Source organism: Apostichopus japonicus, chromosome 13 (assembly GCF_037975245.1).
Source record: "Apostichopus japonicus isolate 1M-3 chromosome 13, ASM3797524v1, whole genome shotgun sequence".
Classification (NCBI taxonomy): Eukaryota; Metazoa; Echinodermata; class Holothuroidea; order Aspidochirotida; family Stichopodidae; genus Apostichopus; species Apostichopus japonicus.
This window is the reverse complement of record NC_092573.1, coordinates 25,395,120-25,405,361: the sequence shown is the minus strand read 5'-3', so window position 1 is coordinate 25,405,361 and position 10,242 is coordinate 25,395,120. Positions and strand designations below refer to the sequence as shown.

General features: G+C 37.6%; 1 protein-coding gene across 1 annotated transcript; it reads left to right on the top strand.

Moving 5' to 3' along the window:
* Positions 1-2,720: 2,720 nt before the first annotated feature.
* LOC139978334 (cyclic AMP-responsive element-binding protein 3-like protein 3-A) lies at positions 2,721-10,122 on the top strand. Its single transcript, XM_071988436.1, has 10 exons — positions 2,721-2,908; positions 4,203-4,333; positions 4,860-5,205; positions 5,976-6,091; positions 6,522-6,611; positions 7,055-7,102; positions 7,385-7,512; positions 8,068-8,149; positions 8,473-8,563; positions 8,877-10,122. The coding sequence occupies exons 2-10, from the start codon at positions 4,235-4,237 to the stop codon at positions 9,197-9,199; spliced, it is 1,323 nt and encodes a 440-aa protein (XP_071844537.1). The 5' UTR covers positions 2,721-2,908; positions 4,203-4,234; the 3' UTR covers positions 9,200-10,122.
* Positions 10,123-10,242: the final 120 nt, after the last annotated feature.

Below are 10,242 nucleotides of genomic sequence, written 5' to 3'. Positions count from 1 at the left end.
TTTCAATTTGGAACTTGATGATCACAGAATACCATGAACCCTTGGACCTGATTACAGCATCCATTGCCCCATATCTCTGGATTACAACACCCCTTACCCCATATCTCTAGATTACAACACCCCTTGCCCCATATCTCTAGATTACTGCATCCCATGCCTCATATCTCTATACCCTTGCTAAGAATGAAGTTACCCTAACATCAAACTTTGCATATCCCTTGATTCAAGTTTCACTGAAATGCTCCTTTTGGGAGAAATTTAGTTTCTTCAGTCCAAAAGTGTACTAAAACTTATTTTAAAAAAAACACAATTCTTTTGAGATCAAATTGCTGTGATGACATCTTTCACTCCGCTGTTGCCAGATGCATAATCAACCAAATACCAGCAAATTTGAAAAATTAATTTCTTCCCCCTTGTAAAATACTATGAGAATGCAGTATTTACCTTTAAAAAAAAATCATGAAAATGCACCATTGCAAGTGAGCACTGATTTGAATAGTCTTATGATAGAACTTCATTTAACCAAGGTTGTGGAGTGCTGGAGGTTGTGGAGTCCCTATGTGTGTTCTAGCATAGTTGGTTACTCCTGTACTTGGATTTGTGGATTTGTACAAATACTCAGGGTAGGGGGGGGGGGGGGCAAATTTTGTACTCATTGTTCTAAGAGTATGTAAAGAAACCAAGGGCAATACAACTTGCAATTAAATACATGCTGTTGCACCCATCTGGTTGGGACATTGGAGTATGCTGGGGATGATCAGATGGTTTGAGGGGTAGTCTGTGGTATTCTTCAGGGCTCAATCAATACAGTGTACACAGTTACCTACGCATGTCCATACAAACGGGTGGGAGAGGGGAGCACAATTTTTTTTGTTATCAACCTGTAGTGCTTCCAAGCTGAATTCTTCTGAAGTCTCACTGCATATTTTGTTGGTTACACCGAAATTTGTTCACATCGAAGCTTTTGCAATAGTAATGCAATTACTTTGTCAGAGAGTAAGTTCAAATCGTTCAACTTATAAAGTGAATCTGAAATATACGATTACATCATTAAATTGATTTAAAGGTTACAGACCAAAAGAAGGCACCCTAATGATAAACTTAGTCCCCCAGCATGATGTAGATTAGGCCTACAATATGTTAGTTGTATAATTAGTGAGATGAATAACATTTTATTCCTTTAACAAAACGAGGGCCTGTGTTGGTCTACTCATATTTCTTGAAAATAACCATACACCATAACTTTAATAAATCGAACCAGCTCCCTCTAAAAAGACACTTGTGCGGGCATTCCCATGTATGACTGCCATTGGCATTCTCTTTGGCTCTCTGAAAAGGTTCGGACAGCTACAGGTGAATCAGTGGCAAGAGCTCACTGTCTCTCGGACGAGAAAACAATGTAACTAACTAGTTAAACTAGTTCTTCAGTCCACTTTAATTGCGTATATTGCTTACGAAAAGCTATTTATCAAATGGTTACAAATTAAGCAATCCCATCGCCTCTTTGAATACGTCTAGAAAGTAATGACCTCTATAGCCATCACTTTAGAGGGCAATGTAGGAGGCCAAGTAGCGCCAATTAACACCACCTCGGAATGAGTCAGTTACCTTACGCTTGCGCCCAAAACTGAAAATGCGATCGATAGTTATTTACACAATTGTATGCGGATAGCGTCTATTCCACGGGATACCCCCAAAATCGAGTTCAGCCTGCTAAATGGTTGATTACTCATCACGATGTGACAATGTACGGAGGTCTGTAACACACTTAGACTTTTCGGTGGCATCGCGACTAACCGGACTAGAAGAGATAAAGAAACAGGAATTTTACACCTTTTCAAACGAGTCGAAACGGGTTTGGAATACACAACTATATGAAAATGGAAAAATATATCGAGAAATTTAAAGTATTTTTCTTAAAATAACGCATTCACACTTGCAGTCATTCTTGACCAGTTTACGATAGGCCTGTGTTATGCTAGCTGTTAGACCAACCTAGGCAGACGTATGTTGATGAAGAAACAGATCATACACATAATCTTGGTTCAATTTCGCTGAGTGATCTGCTATGTACATCAAGGAAACATATACTACACGTACGTGATCTAGGCCGAGAAGACATAAAGTGAACGCCAATAGGGCATACGAAATTTACACTATTTAAACTGACCGACAACAGATTTCTATATTTTTAAAGGCTTAAGAAGAAAGATAACACCTTAATACTGATATTCCCCCCGCCATTTACAGCTTTATTTTCGCTCCCTAAAGATAGCGATGATTGGTAAAATATCTAAAAGATATCTGAAGGCTTCCGTATGTTTGTCTGGCAATAAGTGAAACATAGTAACCGTAACTATCACTAATCTACACTAACCGAACTCAAAGATTTCGTCATCCAAAAGCCCTAGATTAAATTGCCCCGCCCCGGAAACGGAATTCAATGGCCGTTGCATTATGTGGAGGGTTAAGAGTAAACGTTACTTCCAAAATAAACTGAGCGATTTATATGTAAAATAATAAATCTTGCTTAGCCGAAATAGGAAAAATAATTTAATTCCAGGATTTGCTATTTAAAACGTAAATTAACGCAACTAAATTTAAATTTACTTGAAGAGGATGCTGAAGTTTAGAAACTAGACTAGTCCATTGTCAGGCTAAAAATAATCTAACGTCATCAACTTGTAAACAGGTCTCCGTCTAGTTCCACGTTGGAAGCTATTATTGCAATCAGTCTGTATGATACACCTAGCACTGAACAGTCGCAAGAAAGTAGACAAATCGTATTCAAAACGTAAACTAATACGCTACAACTTAAAAAGCGGAAATACGGAACATTTTCAACATCATATATTAACTGTTGGATCTTTTCTACTATAGCTACCAAAGCATCATATCTCATTCTTTGGTAAGATTTATTATGTAGAATTCTCAACGCAAAATTCTTTCTTAATGACGTGTCAAACTGGTTAGGCTCGTTAGTCGTTAGGCTAGTTTTCATACATTACTGGAGTTATCCGTATGACTAAGTTAGTTATGTTTGATTTATTCAAAGTTCGCTCAGTCACGAATATCGTAAGGCAACAAAGTTTTTATTTGTTATTACCTGGCATTCATTCTAAGATGACTAACTCTAAGCTAGTGTCCTTATGCATAGCCTATGCTATGATTAAATGTAATAACTAATATTTAGCCTTTACTGACTGTAGTGTAGGTCTATAGCTAGACATAGGGTGGGCACTGGCATGACAACCGAAATGGAGCATACATCCAAAGGCAAGAAGAGAAAGGTCTAACCCCAGGGACCGCTAAGCTACTGTTTATGTTTATATTTCCATAAGTACAATACACATACTCTTTATCCCCAACATATTTTCCTTTGCCCCAATATTGATCCAGGACTAGGCTACCTCTGTCTGCTCCTTCCCCACCCCCTTGTGAGGCCTAGGCACATCAACAACAATGTGATGAAATGGCTGCTAGCTTGTGGGAAACCCAGTAGGTTACATATGTTTCATTGTTCATGCTTGGGCTACAAATGTAGAGACAATTAATTTCATTACAGGTAAACACGAAGCTGGCATAGATATTAACTTATAAAATGATACTTGTTTGCACAGTAGTAAATGCATACTTCCTATCTGTACATTCAACATTGTTGTTATTTTAATACATATGTAGCTAGTACATCAACAACAGTCTGAAAGGAGTAACTTGGGAGAACGTTTTTTTTATTCTTCATGTTGAAGACAATCAGCTAAGAGTTGTCCTTGTATTAAGTAAAGTTAAACACATACAAAAGGTACTGGATGGTAACAAGTTGCACCTACCCATGAAATTTACATGATGTATTGACATCACATTGAGAGGCTTTTCAATTTATTTCAAGTTGGGATTACTATACCTTGCTTTTGTAAAAACATTTTAAGAAAGTATCTGGTCACATTTCCAATGTTGCTGCTTTCCAATGTTGTATTTTGCTTCTTTTGCTGTGTGTTTGACTTGTGTTTTTTATGTATTTTATGACTTTTATATTTGTAAAGCGCCCTGAGACTTCTGTTACGGGCGCTTAATAAGAACTGTTTATTATGATTATTATTATTATTTCGTTTCTTTCTGGTTCTTGGCAGATGTATTTTTATTGTCTTTCATGTAGCGACTTTAAAAAACCTTTTCAATTTCTTTCTTATCCATATTTTCAGTAAGTGAACAAGTTGAACACCCCTCTGTCATTATGGCCAATGAATACCTTGACCTTCTGTTCAATCAAAATGAAGGTATCTTAGCCCCTGAAGGATTCTATGAAGATAGCTTCAAAGATGTCAAGATTGAGGTAAGTTGTATATAATGCAGGAACTTATGGAGGTGAGAGAATCGTTATTGTTGGGGTACTTTGCCAAATTAGATTTCAGCTGTTCAAAATGCAAGGTAAGCAAAATATATGGATATGTTGTTTATTGATAATTTTGAGTTATCGACTTGACCAATATTTGGAGAGAGTGTATAATTACTAGCATTTATCTGAGAGCCGTACAATTCCTGATCCAGCCTTTTACGGAGGATCCCGTTTCCATGATGCACAATTTCAAATCAGACACAACTTTCATTTCTCCAACAACAACAACAACAAATGTGACATACACACACATGAAAATTAAAAACATGTACATTTTCCTATATAGGCCTTTTGCAGTAGATGCAGTTTGTTAACAGTTTTTATTTGCATTTCAGTTCTAAAAATGTGTCAGAAAATATTATTGAAGACCTCTGACATACATTTTATTTTCATTTGGTAATGATCATTCTGTTGCATGTGATAAATTAGCATCTTTTAATTGCTGTTTTTTTTTCTTCAACAGAGCACAACAGATCTGTTGCCAGATGATTTATTCACAGACATGTTTAACATGGAGGACACTGAGCTGCTCCAGTTTGCCGAGGGCAGTCTGTCACCTATTGGCAATGCCAGGTCTCCACTGTACAGTGATAGTGGCATTTCTGATGAAAATGGCTCCCCGTACAGCCAGGATAGTCAGTCTCTCCCTAGTCCTCCACAGTTTATTCCAGGCTCGTCCCCGGATCAAGTTATTACAATCGACACCGATGATTTTGAAATGTTGTCACAAGACGATCCAATGTTCTCAGACGAACTGCTTGCGACTTCGCCGGCTTCTGACGATTCTGCCTCAGAACCTTCTGCTGCTGGTGAGTCAAAGCTGTTGTTAACCTATTAACACCATCAGTTGTTGCAACAGACATCACTGATTCTAAAAAAGAGGTTTATTTTATGCAGTGTGTTTTTTGGAGTGTTGAGAAAATTCCATCTTTTGATTAAGTTTCTCTGTTGTAGTTTTTAGAATGGTAAAGACTGGTCTGTTGTGTAGACTACTGTTGAGAATCCTGCTTACAATATTAGACAACAACATAGGGCTACAAGTTAACTGTTGCCCAGCACTAGTCCTAGGTATCTTTTTGTAAATTTTAGGACCGATCTTCATTTAGTGTCTGATCAGTTGCAGTCTTCTGCCATCCTTCTCATTGTACCTCTAAAAGTGCCCAGAAAGGCTCAGGACTTGAAACCACTGAGCACTGACCAAGAAATTCTCTGGTGTCATGAAAGTTGCAGAAACCAAAGCTATAAGTTTAATAGTGCTCACAATATCTGTGCTTATGAAGAAAAGTGTGGGATCTTACAACAAGTATTATTGAACAGCTACATTTAATCTCATATAAGTCTTCTCAATTAGAAAGAAACATCTTGTTTCTGAAAATATTTGTGGGTCTTTTGTGTAAAAAACAAAGTTATCCAACATTTTGCCAAACACAAGACAATTTCAGCTTGTGCTTTGCTTACCTCTTTTGGGAGTGATCGGATAAGAAATGATGATATATATAGTTCCGCTTCTTAGAGAAGTTGATGGTGTAGATAGCAGGACTGTGTATTTTAACCTATGACATCTCTGTATGATTTTTAGATATAGTGATTGCCACACACAACTACTGTGCTTCAGCCAAACTTAAGGAATTGCTACCTTTGACCAAGAAAGATAACACCTATGACGAAACCACATTGACCTCTGCAACCTCAGAGGTAAGTTCACTATCTTAAAGGTAATTGCTAGTGTGGATCTTTGCAATGGGAATCTTGCCTGTCATATTAACATTACATAATATGCATTTGACAATGAGTCTGCTTAAAGAAAACCAATATTGCAGTGGATTTCAGCTTGAAAACTATAAACGATGGAGTACATCTTTATTGTTTCTCTTCTGCTATGGGTTTTCGTAATGTGTAAACTGATCTGTGTGTCTGTGACTGCCAGTATGGAGGTTATTTTTGTTAGTCACATGTGGACCCAATGATGTCCATCTTGTAGGAAGGCTCGTTGACATGACCTATGTGTACCTTGGGCAAGGTTTGACAGTTTGATCAAGCTTTTAGTTTTGGAAGATGACTCCTGTGTTATTTTTCTGACTGCCATGATGTATCGCCTGAAGCAAGTTTTCTTTTGATTTATCAGAAATATCCTCAGCTGGTACTGACAGAGGAAGAGTTGAAACTTCTCAAGGATATGAGCGTAACCCTTCCATCTCACCTTCCATTAACAAAGGTAAGATAAAGAAGCATGGATTGTCTAAAAGAAATTTCAACCCAACAGGTGTTTGCAGGAGGGTGGGGAGAGGGGGGGGGTTTGAAGGTAAAAAAATAAATCAGGTCAACAGTTAGTTAGATGGGTATTCTACTGTACTGTTGATTGACCTCAGTCTCTTGGTGTTCGTCCCAATCGATGATTCCTGATTGCAGATTAATTCAAAGAAATCCGACCACACAAAAGATCCAAAAGTGTTTATAGGAGCAGAATATATATCGTTAGTCAGTCATGCTGATTTAGTCTGAATAGATAGTGACGTTGATAAAGTTACCTACAGGATATTCTCTAAGATGACATCAACAGTACTATAATAAATAGAATCAGCATTGTGAGCACTGTTCCCGACAGGGATAGTGGGAATTAAGATACCCAGCTAAGCCTCTTACTCCTTTATCTTGCAGGCAGAGGAAAGGTCACTGAAGACTGTGCGTAGAAAGATAAGAAACAAGGTAAGACAGTTTGATTTAACTATGCAACGAGACTGCATTTTCCTCTATCTTTGATAACCAACAATATCTTGTGGAGCTAATAAAAGGTCTTTACCATCGTTTGTATGTCGTATGTGCAATATGTGGAGAAGATTCATTGACAGCGAAGACTACCAACAAAGGATATGTCTCCTCCCGTCAGCAACCATCCAACTAGATTAATGCACAACACACTGTGCACCGCAGTTATTTGTCATGTTGAATCGCTTTATGAACTTTGTTTGTTTTTTTCTTGTCTAACAGGCATCAGCCCAAGAGAGTCGCAAGAAGAAGAAAATCTACATCGACGGTCTGGAGGAGAGAGTTCAGATCTGTACGAAACAAAACATGGCTCTGCAGAAGAAAATGCAAAAACTGGAAAAGGAAAACCAGTAAGTACTGTTTGGTCAAGAAAGACAAAATAGCCCGATGTGTGCACGCAGTGAAGTGTGATGAAAGGCCTTATGGGCAGTACAGTTGGAAAATGGTTTTATCTGTTAACAGTTTGATGGTGAAATGTTTGTGATCATAATTTGATAAAAGCTATCAACAGTTTACTGGTTTATTATGTGATCATTTTAACACAGTGAAAAATAGATAAAGCAAACAGCAAAAGTGGTGACATATTGTGAACACTTTATGGAGATTGTACTTAAAAGACCAGCTGGTAATAAGGGAATTTTTCCTTTACCTTGTTTTATGTTTTTTGTAAACGAGAACACTTGCAATTTGTAAATTGTTCTTCAGTGGTCTGGCATCATAGCAAAGTGTCCAAAATGTCAATTAAAGAACTTGCTCTTTTGTCTTCCCAATGTTGTTGTTGTTGTTTTTCATTAGCCAATTAAAGTTATTGAGATTTATCACCCAGATAACTTCAGATGTGACTTTGTACATAGATATGTGGTGACTGAACCTTTCATGATTGGTTTTGCTTTCCCCCTCTATAGATCTCTGTTGAGTCAACTCAAGAAGCTTCAAGTGATGGTTACTGGCAGCAACAAGCCTGCTCAAGCTGGAACGTGTGTCATGGTAAGGCATTTATCATTTACTCCAAAGTCATGAGTACTATCTATTGGGGGACTCAAAGCAGTACAGAATTTTGTCTTTTCTCAGGGGTGGGGGGGGGGGAGTGGGAATTGGTAGTAATTTTTTTATTACAAAAACAAATATCTTGATATAAAGATCAAGTTGGCTAGAAGTCTTCCTGTGCAACTTGCAAAAAGATTAATTTCAGATCACGTCCTAGAATTAACTGAAGTAGTTGATGCTCTAGTACCAAGTGGTATATTTGTAATTTTTTGAGTCCACCTCAGCAAGAACTAATATATGTTTGTTATTGTTTTTTCTTTAAGGTTCTATTGTTGTCGTTCACTCTGCTGATCGCCCCAAGTTTGAGTCCATTTGAGAGTAAGAAGCCAGCGGAAACATATCGCCCCGGAGGAGGTTAGTGTTGATTTGCCAACAATCATTTCTTTATTTCGTTTGTATTCAATTACTGATCAAATTTGCCTACCAGACTTTCAGTACATGTTTGAATATATCTGCTCGACCTGAACTGGTTGGAAGTATCTTTCCAACCTGTGTAATAACATTGAGCTCAAAGTATATCTCTTGCCATCCTTAGCAGGACTGATATTCTGCAAAAAGTTCTTACTTCTAGTCACTGTGAATGAGGACTGCATGCCCTTGGTGTGTTCTGCTAAGATGTTTACATTCATGCTGTATGTGCTTATACCAGCCTCTCTTTTCTCCACAGTCATGTCGAGAACACTTAAGACTGTTCATTCAACGTATGGATATGAAAGTGTTATGAACCAAGAGGCAACCGAGGAGGAATTTACACCCCCGAAAGCAAGAATGGTAGATTCCTTCGCTGGGGAGATAGGTCCTGAATACTCTTACGCTGCTCAGGACACTGAGCGAGATGCAGGCCTGGAAGAGACCAACGAAGGTGTCATCACCATGGAAACGGACATGCAGACAATCTACAACAGATCAGATTTGGAAGGGGAAGAGGGCGGCGTTCATGAGGGAGGAAGGTACGGGAGGAAGTTGCACATCTTAAATGATGAAATGTAATCCTGGGTGGTCCTTGATAACTAAAAACTGTCTACCAGTCAGATTAGTAAACAACCAACACGATGGTTCTCAGGTTAGAGCTATGGTGAAGAAGAAATACCTTGGACGAAGGAAACTTCAGACCCTGCTGCTTACAAAGTTGCTGCGAAGGGAACTGGTTCATAGGAACTTACATCTGTGGTCAGAAAGAGCAATTTTATGCAATCAGATTTGATGAGAATTATGCTCATTTCCTGTTGCATTTAACAAGCAAGTTATGAACTTGTGGCTAGTGTGTGAAAATGATAAGTCATGACCTGCTACCAAGTTTTTACCTCGATGAACTTAAAGTGAGTAGCACAATAATAATAATAATGATATTAATCTGACCAGGATTGAATGGATAGCTTTACTCAATAACAATGTTATGAGAACACTTCTTATTATTGCTACAGTCATGGTATAGCAGAGTGGATCATGGTATACCAAAGTAGAAAATGTATATATAAACATGTAAATTAATCTCTGAAATAAGACCAATGGACTTAACCTTACCATTGAAAGTTACCAAAAATATGATTACTGTTTAATGCATTTCTTACTGTGGAATTTTATAACTACATGATACAGTATTTAATATTTGCATATATACCAATTTGCATACGTACAAATTGGACACATGGGTCAGTGGTTTCTTTTTTAATTGTAGTTTCCTCCTAAGGTTCTCAAATACCCCTTCTTGAGGCACTTTTATCACCCCGCCCTAGTGATCGCAGATTTGGCTAGTCGATTTAACAGTACTCATACTTTCTCAATTGTAAATAATATATTTTACTTGTAAATATTTTTACCTACATATGAGCACATGGATTCAAATTCATGGCCTTTTTATCAATATGGAAAAACATTAAAATGTCGAAAAGAATAGAAAAGAAAATAAACAACTCTCTGTTGATGTTGTTTCCTATGTTGTGTCTGTTCACCTGTGTGACCATAGATGTCTGTGTCTGAAATGTAACCGCAACTCTGATTTAATTAACCTTACCAATGTTCTGTCACATCGG

Coding starts and splice junctions, on each gene's coding strand:
- LOC139978334 (XM_071988436.1), top strand. CDS start 4,235: ATGGCCAATGAATACCTTGACCTTCTGTTCAATCAAAATGAAGGTATC. Junction 4,334..4,859: donor TCAAAGATGTCAAGATTGAG/GTAAGTTGTATA, acceptor TTTCTTCAACAG/AGCACAACAGATCTGTTGCC. Junction 7,513..8,067: donor AAACTGGAAAAGGAAAACCA/GTAAGTACTGTT, acceptor CCCCCTCTATAG/ATCTCTGTTGAGTCAACTCA.